Raw genomic sequence first — 16,778 nt, forward strand, 5'->3', positions numbered from 1 at the left:
CTCGACAAGTTCGTCGTGGTTTATTTGGACGATATCCTTGTATTTTCCAAGAACAAGGAAGAACATGCTGAACATCTTCGTCTTGTGCTGGAAAAGCTTCGGGAGCATCAACTGTATGCTAAGTATTCCAAGTGTGAATTCTAGCTCCCCGAAGTAACCTATCTTGGGCATGTCATCTCCAAGGATGGTATTGCCGTCAACCCTGAACGAGTTCAGGCTATTCTCGATTGGACTCCTCCGAAGAATGTCAAGCAAGTCCGAAGTTTTCTTGGTCTCGCCAGCTATTGCCGTCGATTCGTCGAGAACTTCTCCAAGATTGCCAGGCCCCTGACTAATCTGTTGCATAAGGGTGTCAAGTTCGACTGGACAAACAAGTGCCAGGAAAGTTTCCAGGCGCTCAAAGACAAGTTGACTTCTGCCCCAGTGCTTGCTCCACCTGATACTAAGAAGGACTTTGTCATTTACTGCGACGCTTCCCGTCAAGGATTAGGCTGTGTCCTAATGCAAGAGCGCAGAGTGATTGCTTATGCCTCTCGTCAACTGCGCCCTCATGAAGAAAACTACCCAGTTCACGACCTCAAGCTTGATGCTATCATTCATTCACTGAAGCAGTGGCGACATTACCTTCTCGGTAATCGTTGCGAGATCTTCACCGACCACCAAAGTCTGAAGTATCTGTTTACTCAGCCAGATCTAAACCTCCACCAGCAGAGATGGATGGAGACTGTTGCAGACTTTGACGTGGGTATATCCTATACCCCCGGCAAGGCTAATGTAATGGCTGATGCCTTGAGCCGCAAGTCTTACTGCAATCACCTCAAGGTTCACAAAGTTCAGCCCTCGCTTGTCCAAGAATTTAGAAAGCTGAACCTTCATATTGTTCCTCCTGGAGCACGCGCCCCCCTCCCCTAGAGTTTCAGAAGATGAATCTCCGTGTTGATACTAAGGGTTCTCTAAATACCCTGGCTGTCGTACCAGATCTCGTAGCTGGTATAAAGACTATTCAAGGTTATGACTCTGAAGTCCAAAAGATTAAACGTCATGTAGCAGAAGGAAAGCCCTCCTTCTTCTCTATCGCCGATGATGGCGCCTTGTACTTCAAGGGCCGCCTAGTGGTACCATGTTCGAAGAAAAACCTGGATCAGACTAAAGAGGTTATGAAAGAAGCTCATGATACGCCTTTGTCTATTCATCCTGGTAGTACAAAGATGTACCAGGATATTCGTCAAAGATTCTGGTGGTCTAATATGAAGTAGGACATTGCTCGTTATGTTGCTGAGTGTGATGTTTGCCGCCGTATCAAAGCAGAGCATCAAAGGCCTGCTGGAACTCTGCAACCTATCTCTATTCCTGAATGGAAATGGCACCATGTTGAAATGGACTTCGTCACCGGATTTCCCAAATCGCAGAAAGGTAATGATGCTATTCTTGTCGTCATTGACCGGCTTTCTAAAGTTGCACATTTTCTGGCGGTCAAAGAGACAATCACTACAAGTCAGCTTGCTACTCTCTACATGGCCAGAATTGTTTCACTTCACGGTATTCCACTGGTTATCAGTTCAGACTGTGGCAGTTTATTCACTTCAAGATTTTGGGCAAGTTTCCAAGAAGCTATGGGAACTAATCTGTCGTTCAGTACGTCGTTTCATCCTTAGTCGCAAGGACAGGTTGAACATGTCAACCATGTTCTTGAAGACATGCTTCGAGCTTGTGTAATTTCCTTCGGCAAGAAATGGGAGGAATCTCTTCCATATGTCGAGTTCTCTTATAATAATAGCTATCAAGCTAGTCTGAAGATGTCCCCCTTCGAAGTGCTATATGGACGAAAGTGTCAAACCCCTCTGAACTGGTCAGAAACTGGGGAACGTCCACTTTTCGGTCCGGATATTATCCAACAGGACGAAGAGCAAGTCCGCATTATTCGCGAGAATCTCAAGACTGCTCAGTCACGTCAGAAGAGTCAGTATGACCGTCATCACAAAGACATGGTCTATCAACCTGGCGAAAAGGCTTATCTTCGAGTTACACCAATGAAGGGTGCTCACCGCTTCGGGATCAAGGGCAAGCTAGCTCCTCGCTATATTGGCCCATTCACTATTCTCAAAAGGCGTGGAAAAGTAGCATATCAACTGGAGCTTCCGCCGAACCTTTCCCAGGTTCACGATGTGTTCCATGTGTCACAAGTCCGTCGTTGCTTCAACGATCCAATCCGAGCAGTGGATCATGAAGTGCTCGAATTGCAACAGGACCTCTCCTATAAAGAGCATCCGGTCCGCATTCTTGACCAAGCTGAACGCCGCACACGTCAGAAGGCGATCAAGTTCCTCAAAGTCTAGTGGTCGAATCACTCTGAAGACGAAGCCACTTGGGAACGCGAGGACCGCCTGCGTGATGAATACCCCGCACTGTTTCCTTCTACATCCTAAATCTCAGGACGAGATTTCTTGTAGTGGAGGAGATTTGTAACGCCCGGATAATTAGGCTACAGTAAAACTCTCCTAATGATGCCATGTCATCTTTGATTACTGTTGCTAAACTTTCGTTAGTTAAAACCGATTCAAAAATCAATCCAAAAAAATGGCAAACAACAAAAAAATTTAAAAGTTGAAACAAAAATGTTCGGACAGTGCCAAAAATGGCATAGGTAATTATGGTGAAGTAAACACATTTTTAGAAAATGCCTAGATACTTTAAAATGAAATAAAACAGAGAAGAAAATAAATAAAAGAAAGAAATTACAAAAAAACAAAAAAAAGGGAAGCCCCTTGGACCAGGCGGCCCAGCTCACAGGTCGGCCGGCCCACCTGGCCCATAGCAATCAGTCGGCCCAACCCCCTCTGCCCCGCCTCCCTTCCCTGTTCCCCCGACCCGGGTCGGAACAGGGGCATGTCCCCGCCGCAGCCCCCTCGTCGGCGACGGGCGAGGATAAGGCCGCCATGCCCCGCCTCCTTGATCCCGCCTCCCACTCGCCCCTGCTCTCTCTCTCGGTTCCTGCGCCTCTCCCTTCCCCCTCCGATCCACCGCGCCGCTCCCCCTCGTTCCCCACCGCAACCGAGCACCGCCATGGCCTCGCCACCTTAGAACTCGCGGCCACCGCGACCTCCAAGCCTCTCTGACGTGTCCGCTCGCTCCCTCTCCCTCGACTACGCCTCCCCGACAAGCCGCAGGACGCCGAGCACCCACGAATGCTGCCCCGGCCTCGTCTTCTTCCTCGGATCCCCGACGCGTCTCCGACGAGCGCCGTCGACTCTGCTGCTACTAAACCACCACAGGCCATCTTGCGTGCCGCACGGTGAGCTTATCCTCCCCCTGCTGCTCCTCGTTGGCCCCCTAGCGCTCTGTAGCCAGCTGCCGCCGTTGCTGAGCTCTGGTCGCCGCCATGCACTACACCGCCGCGGCCACAGACGCCGTCGAGCTCGTTTGGGCCCAGCATCGAGCTCCTGCGAGCCCTACGCGCCCGCGCACTAGCCTCCCCGTTCCTCTTAGCGTGTTTCCCGTCGGGGACCCGACTGCGTCGCCGCCTGCGCGCGTCGCCGGCGTCCTTCCGGTGACCAAATGGTCAAGGGGGCGAGCCCTTTGTGCTCAACGCGTCGCGCAGCTCCACCCTAGCCTCCCCATTAGCCCCGAAGCGCGCTGCGTCACCGTCTTCATCTCACGCCCGAACCACCTCGCCGCCGACGAGCCTGTAGCGCTCGACTCTGGCCACCACAGCCTCCGCAACCACCACCATTTGCTCCGCCGTCGTCTTGCCGTTCGAATGCGACCGGTCCCGCCCATTTTGGTGGCCTATAGACGAAACCCGACGCTTGCCCGAGCCGCGCCACCGCGTTTTGCCTCGCCGGCGTCGTTCCGGCGCCGTCTGCCGACGTGGCTAGGCGGGCCCCACCCCTGGGTCGCTGCCTGTGGGCCTGGGGGCCCCAACTGGCCACATTGACCGAAGTCAACTTCGCTGACGTGGCAGCTACTGCCACTGACATGCGGGCCTCATGCCATAAAACAAATAAAAACAAATATATAAACTGCTAATTAATTAAGTTAATTAACTAAAACCTAATTAGACACTGATTGCTAGGTCCCACCCACTAATTAACCTATTTAGTTAGTCTAAACCCCCCTATTATTGCCCCCTGACAATGACATGTGGGTCCCCCTGGACCCACATGTCTGGTTTGACTGGTCAACCGACCAGTTGACCTACTGACATCACTCTGATGTCATGCCTGCGTCATCATTCACTGTTTTGGATAATGTTAGAATTAAATAACTAATTAAAATCAGAAAATGATTTAAAATCTTTAGAAAATCATATCTTTTAATCCGTAACTCGGATTAAAATACTTTATACATGAAAGTTGCTCAGAACGACGAGATGAATCCGGATAAGCAAACCGTTTGTCTGCCACGCATCCCTAGCATACTGAACATGCAACTTTCCCCCTCCGGTTCATTTGTCCGAAAATGCGAAACACCGGGAATACTTTCCCGGATGTTTTCCCCCTTCACCGGTACCACCTCGTACCGCGTTAGGGCACACCTAGCATCGCTCTTTGTCATGTCATGCATCGTCATGCATTTGTTTGCATTATATTTATTGTTTCTTCCCCCTCTTCTCCCGCTAGACATCGAGACCGACGCCGCTGCTACCCAGTATGACTACGGTGTTGACGACCCCTCTCTCTTGCCAGAGCAACCAGGCAAGCCCCCCCCCCTTTGATCACCAGATATCGCCTACTCTTCTCTCTACTGCTTGCATTAGAGTAGTGTAGCATGTTACCGCTTTCCGTTAATCCTATTCCGATGCATAGCCTGTCATTGTTGCTCCAGCTGTTGATACCTTACCCGCAATCCTAAATGCTTAGTATAGGATGCTAGTTTAACATCAGTGGCCCTACATTCTTGTCTGTCTGCCATGCTGTACTATCGGGCCATGATCACTTGGGAGGTGGTCATGGGTATATACTCATACATAATATATGATACTTGTGGTGATTAAAGTCGGGTCGGCTCGTAGGAGTACCCGCGAGTGATTCCGATGTTGGGGGCTGAAGGGGCAGGTGGCTCCATCTCGGTAGAGGTGGGCCTGAGTTCCCAAAGGCCCCCGACTGTTACTTTGTGGCGGAGTGACAGGGTAGGTTGAGACCACCTAGGAGAGAGGTGGGCCTGGCCCTGGTCGGCGTCCGTGGTTATTTTAGAATAACACGCTTAACGAGATCTTGGTATTTGATCTGACTCTGGCTACTGGCCTATATGCACTAACCATCTACGCGGGGACAGTTATGAGCACTCGATGTCGTAGTATCAGCCAAAGCCTTCGTGACGTCAGCGACTGAGCGGCGCGCGCCGGATTGGAACGTAAGCCTGCTCTTGTATTAAGGGGGCTAGTTCTGCTTCCGGACGCCCTCGCAATGTGCAGGTGTGCAATGGGCGATGGGCCCAGACCCCTGCGCTATAGGATTTAGACCGGCGTGCTGACCTCTCTGTTGTGCCTAGGTAGGGCTGCGACGTGTTGATCTTCCGAGGCCGGGCATGACCTAGAAAAGTGTGTCCGGTCAAATGGGATCGAGCGTGTTGGGTTATGTGGTGCACCCCTGCAGGGAAGTTAATCTATTCGAATAGCCGTGATCCTCGGTAATAGGACGACTTGGAGTTGTACCTTGACCTTATGACAACTAGAACCGGATACTTAATAAAACACACCCTTCCAAGTGCCAGATACAACCGGTGATCGCTCTCTCACAGGGCAACGAGGGGAGGATCATCGGTTAGGATTATGCTATGCGATGTTACTTGGTGAACTTACCATCTACTCTCTTCTACATGCTGCAAGATGGAGGTGGCCAGAAGCGTAGTCTTCGACAGGATTAGCTATCCCCCTCTTATTCTGGCATTCTGCAGTTCAGTCCACCGATATGGCCCTTTACACATTTACCCATGCATATGTAGTGTAGCTCCTTGCTTGCGAGTACTTTGGATGAGTACTCACGGTTGCTTTCTCCCTCTTTTCCCCCTTTTCCTTCTACCTGGTTGTCGCAACCAGACATTGGAGCCCAGGAGCCAGACGCCACCGTCGACGACGACTACTACTACTCGCGAGGAGCCTACTACTACGTGCAGCCCGCTGACGGCGACCAGGAGTAGTTAGGAGGATCCCAGGCAGAAGGCATGTGCCTCTTTCGATCTGTATCCCAGTTTGTGCTAGCCTTCTTAAGGCAAACTTGTTTAACTTATGTCTGTACTCAGATATTGTTGCTTCAGCTGACTCGTCTATGATCGAGCTCTTGTATTCGAGCCCTCGAGGCCCCTGGCTTGTAATATGATGCTTGTATGACTTATTTTATGTGTAGAGTTGTGCCGTGATATCTTCCCGTGAGTCCTTGATCTTGATCATACACATTTGCGTGTATGATCAGTGTACGATTAAATCTGGGGCGTCACAAGTTGGTATCAGAGCCGACTGCCTGTAGGAATCCCCCTTCCACACTCCTTGGCCGAAGTTGAGTCTAGACATTACAAAAACTTTTACTAACATGGCTGTGTGCCTTACAGGCCCACGTCTCCATCTGGGTGGTATTAGGATCTTTTACTCCTCGATCCTTACTCTGGGACTCTGAACTCTCTCCTACTCGGGTTAAACGATTTTACTAACCCTAACACTAGGATCTTGTGACCACGTTCACCCCAAAGTTGGATAAGCCCTAGCTATTCTTTAGAGTAGTATTTGAACATTATCCACATTGGTATTTGACTCCTATGAAAACATCTTTGTTTTCAGATGGAACCCACGAGGCAGGTCGTGCGCCACACGACGGCCATTGGTGCCTCAGGATCACCTGATGTGTTGGTTGAGATGATGACCTATCTGGGTTATCGCTGGCACCCTGAGTACACCGTCTATGAGGAGTATTAGGACTTCAACCAGGAGCAGTACCGTGCCATCGTCCACCTCTACTCTCGGGAGTATGACTCCACTACCGTGCTGCACACTGCTCATGGTGTTGGAGTGACTATCGATATGGCGGTCCACGATGCTGCTTATGCTGCTCTAACACGTCTTCGTGGAGAGTATCAGGAGTTGGACACCTCCCCCTTCAGGCACATTGCTATCGCATCCGATGTTGGTGCGGAGGGTTACTACACTGCGGCCTACTCCACTGTCACTCGAGAGCCCTTCTACCATAAGAACCTGGTTCTGCATGCTGATGGCTAGATAGAGCTAACCGAGCTCTTCGCCACGAGTTGTACACCACCCGTCAGCACATGTATCATGCTCTGACGCTGTTGCACCCCTTTGTTCGATCTGCTGATCTGTTGCGTTCTGCGATCTACCCTGCCAGGACCGTGATGCCCCAGGGCGTCGACTGGCCAGATGTGGGAGGCTACTCTCCCGCACTTGGTCCTCTTCTGCCACTTGAGCGTCGGGTTCTGCACCAGAGTACCCGCGGACCCCAGGTTGCCGACATGGAGTTCCCGATGCCACACTACCAGCTTTCAAGCTACAGCTACCTCCGCAGTACCGCGTGGGACTGATGTAGACTTGCTTGTTAGTGTTAGATGCATTCGCCGCGAGCCTGTGTGTCGCCTATGATGATCTTAGTCTATGTACCGAACTCTATGCATGCTCTCTTTTGTAAGATATGCCGACTACTATGTAGTATCTATCGTGCTGCTTTCGTTGTGCATGTTTCCTCATGAATGATTCTTGTCTTTGCAAATTTCTCAATGCTAAACTACCCCTGTTATATATTAGCAGGATGGTTAGACCAGGTGTTCGTGGTCGTGGTGGCAACTTCCCATCACCGCCTGAGTACATGGCTGGTATGATCCAATAGCTTGAGATGAATCGTCAGCTCATGGAGAATATGATGGCTCAGTTTCCTTGCCCCAATATGAACCAGCAGCCAACCCCAGTAACTCTGTAGGATTTCATGCGCCTGAACCCAACTGTGTACCGTAGCTCAACTCAGCCTCTGGATGCTGATGACTGGCTCTGTGACATCACCTATGAGATGGAGTCTGCTGATGTAGCCCCTGCCAGCTATGTCACATTTGCTTCCTTCTTCCCGAAGGGACCCGCAGCTCAATGGTGGGACAGCCACAAGCGTACTCTGCCAGTTGGAACAATCATCACCTGGCCAGACTTCCAATCTGCCTTCCGTGCTCGCTTCATTCCTCAGGGGGTCATGGACCGTAAGAAGCGCGAGTTTCGCAACCTCACCCAAGGCAACAAGACTGTTGAAGCTTATCAGCGGGAGTTTCTTGATTTGTGCCGCTATGCTGAAGAAGATATTGCAACTGATGCACGCAGACAGGAGAAGTTCCGTGATGGCCTTCAAGCTGACATCAAGCTCGCACTTCTAGTGCATGACTTTGCTGATTTCGCCACCCTGGTGAACAAGGCCATCAATGTTGAAACTGGTCTACAGGAATACCAGAGCTCTCACAGGCGCAACCGTGACACGGGCTCATCTTCGGGCCCGTCCTCGCAGAAGCACAAGATATGGATTCCCAACAGCATGTACCAGCCGAATGCACCTGCCCCAAGGCAGACCTATGCTGCACCTCGTCTGCCTGCTCCTCCAACTAGGCAGCCAAGACTTCCAGCTCCACCACCACAAGCCCCTATTCCCACTCCCAATAATGGTCTGTGCTACAAGTGTGGTCAACCAGGTCACCGTGCTAGGGATTGCAATCAGAACCAGAATCAACTGGCCCTCCCAGCAACTGGCGGTGGAAGCAACCAGCCCTGCAACAACAATGCCAAGTCTTATGGTCGTGTTCATGCCAACCACGTTGATCTCAATGAAGTTCTAGACCAGCCCGCTACCGTGATGGGTACACTCCTTGTAAATTCAGCACCACCATCTGTTTTATTTGATACAGGTGCATCACATTCATTCATGTCAGAGGATTTTGCATTCATGCATGGCATTAAAAGCGAGGACCTGAACACTTCGCTATTAGTACACACTCCCGTGGGCCAATGTCGGACCTCCATGATTTGCAACGACGTCCCCGTTGAAATCGAAGGACTGGAATTCCTTGCCTCTCCCATCGTACTGAAGTCTTGTAGCATCGACCTCATTCTGGGAATGGATTGGTTGAAAGCGCATACTACTTCTATAGTTTGCGCCACTAAGGTCGTCCATTTGCTACACCCTTCTGATGAAATAATTGCTTACCAAGCTCATCTAGTTCAGAACGCCGAGGCACGGCTTTATACCTTGAATGCGTTGAACGCTGCACCACTCGAGGGCATTGAAAACATTCCGGTCGTTCGTGAATTCCAAGACGTCTTCCCAGAAGAACTTCCAGGGATTCCCCCTGCTAGAGCTGTCGAATTCATTATCGACTTGAAACCAGGCACCACCCCTATAGCTAAACGACCCTACAAGATGCCGCCACATGAACTCATTGAGCTTAAGGAGGAAATCGACAAAACTCTTGTCAAAGGTTTCATTCGCCCAAGTTGCTCTCCTTGGGGAGCACCTTCTCTCTTTGTTAAGAAGAAGGATGGGACAAACCGATTAGTCCAAGACTACCGTCCTATAAACCAAGCTATCATTCAGAATAAATACCCTCTTCCTCGGATCAATGATCTTTATGATCAACTGGCTGGCTCATCAGTGTTCTCCAAACTCGATTTGAGGTTGGGTTACCACCAGATCCGTGTTCGTGAAGAGGATATCCCAAAGACCGCCTTCGTGACTCGGTATGGGTCTTACGAGTACACAGTCATGTCATTCGGCTTAACGAATGCTCCAGCCACCTTCTCTCGTCTGATGAACTATATATTCATGGATTACCTCGACAAGTTCGTCGTGGTTTATTTGGACGATATCCTTGTATTTTCCAAGAACAAGGAAGAACATGCTGAACATCTTCGTCTTGTGCTGGAAAAGCTTCGGGAGCATCAACTGTATGCTAAGTATTCCAAGTGTGAATTCTAGCTCCCCGAAGTAACCTATCTTGGGCATGTCATCTCCAAGGATGGTATTGCCGTCAACCCTGAACGAGTTCATGCTATTCTCGATTGGACTCCTCCGAAGAATGTCAAGCAAGTCCGAAGTTTTCTCGCTCTTGCCAGCTATTGCCGTCGATTCGTCGAGAACTTCTCCAAGATTGCCAGGCCCCTGACTAATCTGTTGCATAAGGGTGTCAAGTTCGACTGGACAGACAAGTGCCACGAAAGTTTCCAGGCGCTCAAAGACAAGTTGACTTCTGCCCCAGTGCTTGCTCCACCTGATACTAAGAAGGAGCGACAGGGCAGGTTGAGACCACCTAGGAGAGAGGTGGGCCTGGCCCTGGTCGGCGTCCGTGGTTATTTCAGAATAACACGCTTAACGAGATCTTGGTATTTGATCTGAGTCTGGCTACTGGCCTATACGCACTAACCATCTACGCGGGGACATTTATGAGCACTCGACGTCGTAGTATCAGCCAAAGCCTTCATGACGTCAGCGACTGAGCGGCGCGCGCCGGATTGGAACGTAAGCCTGCTCTTGTATTAAGGGGGCTAGTTCTGCTTCCGGCCGCCCTCGCAACGTGCAGGTGTGCAATGGGCGATGGGCCCAGACCCCTGCGCCATAGGATTTAGACCGGCGTGCTGACCTTTCTGTTGTGCCTAAGTAGGGCTGCGACATGTTGATCTTCCGAGGCCGGGCATGACCCAGAAAAGTGTGTCCGGCCAAATGGGATCGAGCGTGTTGGGTTATGTGGTGCACCCTTGCAGGGAAGTTAATCTATATGAATAGCCGTGATCCTCGGTAACAGGACGACTTGGAGTTGTACCTTGACCTTATGACAACTAGAACTGGATACTTAATAAAACACACCCTTCCAAGTGCCAGATACAACCGGTGATCGCTCTCTCACAGGGCAACGAGGGGAGGATCATCGGTTAGGATTATGCTATGCCATGTTACTTGGTGAACTTACCATCTACTTTCTTCTACATGCTGCAAGATGGAGGTGGCCAGAAGCGTAGTCTTCGACAGGATTAGCTATCCCCCTCTTATTCTGGTATTCTGCAGTTCAGTCCACCGATATGGCCCTTTACACATTTACCCATGCATATGTAGTGTAGCTCCTTGCTTGCGAGTACTTTGGATGAGTACTCATGGTTGCTTTCTCCCTCTTTTCCCCCTTTTCCTTCTACCTGGTTGTCGCAACCAGACGTTGGAGCCCAGGAGCCAGACGCCACCGTCGACGACGACTACTACTACTCGGGAGGAGCCTACTACTATGTGCAGCCCGCTGACGGCGACCAGGAGTAGTTAGGAGGATCCCAGGCAGGAGGCCTACGCCTCTTTCGATCTGTATCCCAGTTTGTGCTAGCCTTCTTAAGGCAAACTTGTTTAACTTATGTCTGTACTCAGATATTGTTGCTTCCGCTGACTCGTCTATGATTGAGCTCTTGTATTCGAGCCCTCGAGGCCCCTGGCTTGTAATATGATGCTTGTATGACTTATTTTATTTGTAGAGTTGTGTTGTGATATCTTTCCGTGAGTCCCTGATCTTGATCGTACACATTTGCGTGTATGATTAGTGTATGATTGAATCGGGGGCGTCACAGCTATGCTAAATAGCAGCGATACTCGGTTCAAATAGTTATAGTCTGTTATTTTGTAACTTTACGGACAATTGTATGTACCAAAATATAAGACGTTTTTGGGTTAGTTTAGCCTAAAAATGTCTTAAATTTTGATACGAAGGGAGTACCATTTAGCGGCACACTGCTCAAACCACTATAGGGTGACTATAGTTGTAGCTGGTTATTTAAAACTTTGAGTTTATTTGCATTCCTATTCAACACCCATAATGAAATCAAAATCTTAAGTAAAAAAAAAATCCCTTGTCTTGCTTGTTTGTATCCATACTTAGTAGTATAAACATGTGAGGATTTCTCGGTGATTATTTTATCAGTCTAGCTACATGTTGGTCAATTGAATTTTGAATTCGGGGTTAGTCGATTTTTGAATGAAGGAAGGAGAAGGGCCTCGCCGGAGAGAAGGAAGGGGCTCGGCGTCATCACCCCATTATCCATCCTAGGCTTTAGGATGGGGACGGTGGTGGGGCTTCGTCGGAGAAAAAACTCAATGCAGGGGGCAGGGAGGGGGGGTGGGATGTTAGGCCGGCGGTAGCTAGCGGTGGAAGGAGATGTGCGGGAGGTTGAAGAAAGGCTTTGGGCCGTTGATTTCGCATCTAATGGTTCACAAAATGGACTGATCCTAGTTTTTTTTAGCTGGCTGATGTATTTTATTTTTTAGGAAAAAACATGCCCGAAGCAAATGCCCCGCCTCAAACCCTAGAACGATCACCCGGTGAAAATGGCGCCGCCACGCGATCACGGGAAGAAGCGCCGGGGCCAGGTGAAGGAGGCCGCACTGGCCGAGGCGGACGCCCTGATCTCCCTGGCTCCGGACGCCCTCGACAACATCCTCGTCCGTCTCCACATCCGCGACGCCGTCCGCACGTCGGTGCTCTCCCGCGCCTGGCGACACCGATGGGAGGCCCTCCCATCCCTCGACCTCCATTTCCCCTGCCTCGGAGGCGATGATGGCGCGCCGGCGGGGCTGGGGTCCCTCGAAGGCATCCTCCTCCGCTGCCCCGCCCGCGTCCGGCTCTTCCACGCGGAGCTCGACGGGCCCTACGCAGGCCGCGTCCACGACTGGCTCTTCGTCCTCGCCCGCAGGGGTGTCGAGATCCTGGACCTCAGCTTCAACGACTCGTTCCCCACCCTCCCCTCCTCCGTCTTCTCCTGCAGCCGGCTCACCTCCCTCAGCCTCTTTGGCTGCGCCATTCCGCTCCTACCCGCGGGCTTTGTGGCCTTCCCGGAGCTAAGGAAATTGACCCTCGCAAACGTCCACTTAGAGGACTATGGGGAGTACCAGCTTGAGGAGATCATTAGGACATCCCCGTTGCTCGACTATCTGGTACTTACAGATGTTTTCATCGGTGGCGAGTACATCAGAGAATGGGTGATTCGGGCGCCCAATCTCAGGCACTTGACTATTTGTTCAGAGAACTATTATGGCTGGATCCTCAAGGACTTGACATGCCTGAATTCTGCAGTCATCGATTGGTTTGACAATGTTGTTCACAACGATTTTGCCAAGTTTCTTTCCGGGCTTGTTCAAGTTAGGAAGCTTTTGGTCGTCTCATTCAACGCACCGGTAAATGCTTATGTCCCCAGTTGCTTATTTTATCTTTTGAGTCTCTTGTTTCGCAGAATCAATCCGAAACTAGTTAAAATGCCCTATATCGGAATATGGGGAGTTTTTTTTTTCTCTTTAATCTGTCTGAAAAGCTAAGCTGCCACAGCTGTGCTGATATCATTAGGCAACCATATTAGAGTACACAAAATAGAGTACAAATAGCTTTGCCCTAACTGGCCTCAAGCCCACAAGGTTGATTACTTACGAAACATAATGCAACAAAGGGGGAAAATAGCCTAATCATTATCTGTATGTCCTTGGATGCTCTAAAAAAAACCGCGATCTAGGTACTCCATTTTGAAAGTGCAAGTTTTTTCCTCCCCAAATGAGCCAACATATGTAGGCCTCTGTACTGTTGAAATGATTTCCTGTCTGCCCCTTGGGCTTGGCTTCTTTCAGCCTAGCTGTGACCAATCTACTAATTAATTTGTTCCGGGTTATATACCCCCTCCGTTTCTTTTTAGTCTGCATATAAGATTTGTTCATACTCAAACTTTGTAAAGTTTGACCAACTTTGTAGAAAAAAATATCAACATCTACAATATGAAAGCTATATGGTATGAAACTTAATTTCATGATGCATCTAACAATATTGATTTCATATTGTGAATCTCGATATTTTTTCTATAAACTTAGTCAAAGTTAACAAAGTTTGACTTTGACCAAATCTTATATGCAGACTAAAAAGAAACGGAGGGAGTACTTAATTATATCATGTTTTTGTACATGCATTGTCCCACAGACATGGTTCATATTAACCTGCATATATTATTTATTTTCATCTCGGTGTTTTATTATTCCAATTCCCAACTTGATAAAGAAGGCTGATGTATATTTTTCCTTTTTCATTTGCAAAATGTATTGATTTGTGTGTGGTTTATGGTGTGCTGAACCTTTGAACATTTATGATCTCTTTTCTATTTATCTAGAAACAATATCTGTCCCTTCGTTTGCATTGCTCCTAGATTCTAGAGATGCATCCAGTTTAAGTCCTTATATTATCCTCGCTTTCTCTTTGTCCTATTTTTCAGAGTGCTATGATACCGAAGATAATTCTGTGCACCTTTCACAACTTGAAGAGCTTGAAGTTGCGTATGCACTTTTGTGAGCAACCCCCTATTATGTTAGCGTTTTGCTTACTAAAGAGTGCCCCAAATCTTGAAAAGCTTAAAATAGAGGCAATCCTGATTTATGAATATCCCCATGCATATTTCATATAACATTGTTTAAAGGTCATTTTGGCACTTCAGGTTAATTATCTTTTTTACTTTTATATGTGAAGATCTATGATAAGGAGGAGCAGAAATTTGAGGCAAATGGAGAGTTTCAAAATGCATTATGGACTGATGGCATGTGTGCCAACCTTCAGGTTGTGCAGATGACTGGCATTAATTGGCGTCGAAATGAAATGTGCTTTATAGAGCTCATTCTCTCTAAAGCAAGGCTTCTTCGTGCATTATGTATTAGCTATGGTGGGAACGTTGTGATGTCTAGTGAGGATGCTATAAATGAATTACTAACATACAAAAGGGCTTCAGCTGAAGCTCAGGTCTTATTTAAAGGTAGGGAAACTTAATTTCACACAATAAATTTCATCTTATGTATTCTCGTTGTCTATTTAAAACTATGAATGAAATGCATGAAGTTGTTAACTTTTAAAATTATTGTCTTATGGGTGCATTGCCCAATTCCATTAAAGTTTATGTACAAAGACCAAAGCAATAAAACTGAAAAAGGATCATCAGTATTTTTGGTATTTAGCTGTTTGCAAAATTGGTGTTGTTCGCGCTATTTTAGTTTGGTCAGTGCCTCGGCAGGGGTACAAGTGGAATGCATCATTTTCATGCATGCTTCGACATAGCAATCCTGTTGTTTTTTCTAACAAGGGCAGAATCTCCTGTTCTCTGCTGCATTTCATTGAAAACTGAAAAGCCGTACTACTCCAAGCAGCTTAAACCATTGAATTCTGTATCTTGCTTAAGCGAAATCTGTGTGATTGACTTAGATGCATGGTCTTTCGCGTAATGCATCTGATATTTTCCTCTGGGCCATGCATGTGTCTGCTAAAATTTTAAGTTGATTTGTGCCAAGTGGCGATCAGTTCGTGTATATGCAGAAGTGCAATATATTTTGGTTGCATTTCCTTTATTTTGATAAGCTGCATAAAGTGTGTTTCCATTTTCATGCAGGTAAAGCAGAAGAGTATTATTAGGCCAGGACCAACTCCTGGGCATCGCTGGAGAGGTGTGGCTCCGACGAGACAGTTCTATCGCCTGATGCAGTGTCTTCGATCAGAGATGCAACATGCAGAGAATGGCTTATCAAAAGGAACCAGTTCTGTTAGAGTATAAAGGGACTGCTAGCATTTTGTGTTTTGTTCTTTTCTGAAATATATTGGCCTACCATCGGTGCTTCGGTCAGAGCCGACGATGAGGTTTAAGTTCATTGTCTTTGTCTAGCACTCTAGTTAGTAGTATACCGTAGCGAGAAGACGCCTTCGAACATGGGTCGTGTTTCGTTTGACTTTTCAGGCCTCTGAAAATGAAGCGCACTTTGCCTTTTGGTATTATATCCTTGTACTGGCTGTAGCAAATTTAGGCTGGAGAGTCTGAGGGAGTTATCTTCCATTCTTAAGAAAAACTGCACTTGCTATCCTGTTGCTAGCAAAACATAAAGGTTGTTCCTGAGCCCCCAGTCTTAGGCTCATATGGGCTCTGCCGCCGTTATTTGTAGGTACCAAGAGAAGGTTTGTTGCTCCATGGTTTCATTGGCTGCTTGAGCCGAGGATGGCCAAACAGCCAGGTACTAACATTTGCTGAGTATTGAGAGAAACATTTGCTGATTGGGTGTGATGGAGTTAGTAGAATCAAACTATCAGGGCACAAATTTCCTCGAACCGTAAAAAAGTGGTCTAAAGAATTTGAGAAAATATGTTTCGAGATGAGAAATAGCTCAACGTCTCTTTTATGTGCACTGACATGGTATTTTGCACAAAATATACTCATGCACACAATACTCAAATCATCTATATGTGTACCTTCTTCAAATATTTTGGATCATGAATTATTTCCCTTTAAATTACTCCCTCCTCCCCAATTAACATTGGTGTCAACTTATTTTGCATTTCGACTTTAATTATTAACTTGGCCAACAAAACACAACTAATGCTCCACGAAAACTATACCCTTGAATTTGTACTTAAAAGGTTTTTAAACAATTTCTTTTAGAAACACCAAGTACTACTACGCATGCATCACCTACTGAAGACCATAGTCGCGAAGACTCAAGATTGAGGAAGGCATCGCATGCATCTTGCTATCAATGAGAACATCACCTTACACTGAAAGGATAATCCGCCTTTTTTTAGCAAATATAATCCGCCTTATTGGGACACATAATTCGTCGAAGTTGGAGTTTGATCTCTGATATGGTACAATTACCATCCAACCACAAATATGTTTTCTATGTTTTATGACACATGTCTCGTATATTATTGGTTAAATTAATGCTTAGGGCTCATTCGATTTGAAGGAAACCAAAACTTAAGAATTAGGAGCAGTGCAG

General features: G+C 47.8%; 1 protein-coding gene across 5 annotated transcripts; it reads left to right on the top strand.

The window, feature by feature from the left end:
- Positions 1–12,272: 12,272 nt before the first annotated feature.
- LOC123107045 (F-box/FBD/LRR-repeat protein At1g13570) lies at positions 12,273–15,920 on the top strand. Of its 5 annotated transcripts, none has more exons than XR_006451577.1 (4): positions 12,273–13,172; positions 14,246–14,301; positions 14,497–14,776; positions 15,404–15,424. XR_006451577.1 is itself a non-coding variant. In XM_044529053.1 (4 exons), the coding sequence occupies exons 1-4, from the start codon at positions 12,327–12,329 to the stop codon at positions 15,424–15,426; spliced, it is 1,296 nt and encodes a 431-aa protein (XP_044384988.1). In that variant the 5' UTR covers positions 12,273–12,326; the 3' UTR covers positions 15,427–15,920. The 5 variants fall into 5 exon arrangements, 4 of the variants coding, with proteins under 4 accessions (XP_044384988.1, XP_044384990.1, XP_044384989.1 ...); XM_044529053.1 differs by having other exon boundaries at positions 14,246–14,392; positions 15,404–15,920; XM_044529055.1 differs by lacking the exon at positions 14,246–14,301 and having other exon boundaries at positions 14,584–14,776; positions 15,404–15,875.
- The last annotated feature ends 858 nt before the right edge of the window (positions 15,921–16,778 follow it).

Source organism: Triticum aestivum, chromosome 5A (assembly GCF_018294505.1).
Source record: "Triticum aestivum cultivar Chinese Spring chromosome 5A, IWGSC CS RefSeq v2.1, whole genome shotgun sequence".
In the NCBI taxonomy this organism is placed as follows: domain Eukaryota; kingdom Viridiplantae; phylum Streptophyta; class Magnoliopsida; order Poales; family Poaceae; genus Triticum; species Triticum aestivum.

Bases quoted from the DNA above. Each gene is read 5' to 3' on its own strand.
- LOC123107045 (XM_044529053.1), top strand. From the start codon at position 12,327: ATGGCGCCGCCACGCGATCACGGGAAGAAGCGCCGGGGCCAGGTGAAG. The intron at 13,173-14,245 runs GTAAATGCTTAT...CCTATTTTTCAG, and splicing joins TCGTCTCATTCAACGCACCG to AGTGCTATGATACCGAAGAT. The intron at 14,393-14,496 runs GCAATCCTGATT...TTATATGTGAAG, and splicing joins TTGAAAAGCTTAAAATAGAG to ATCTATGATAAGGAGGAGCA.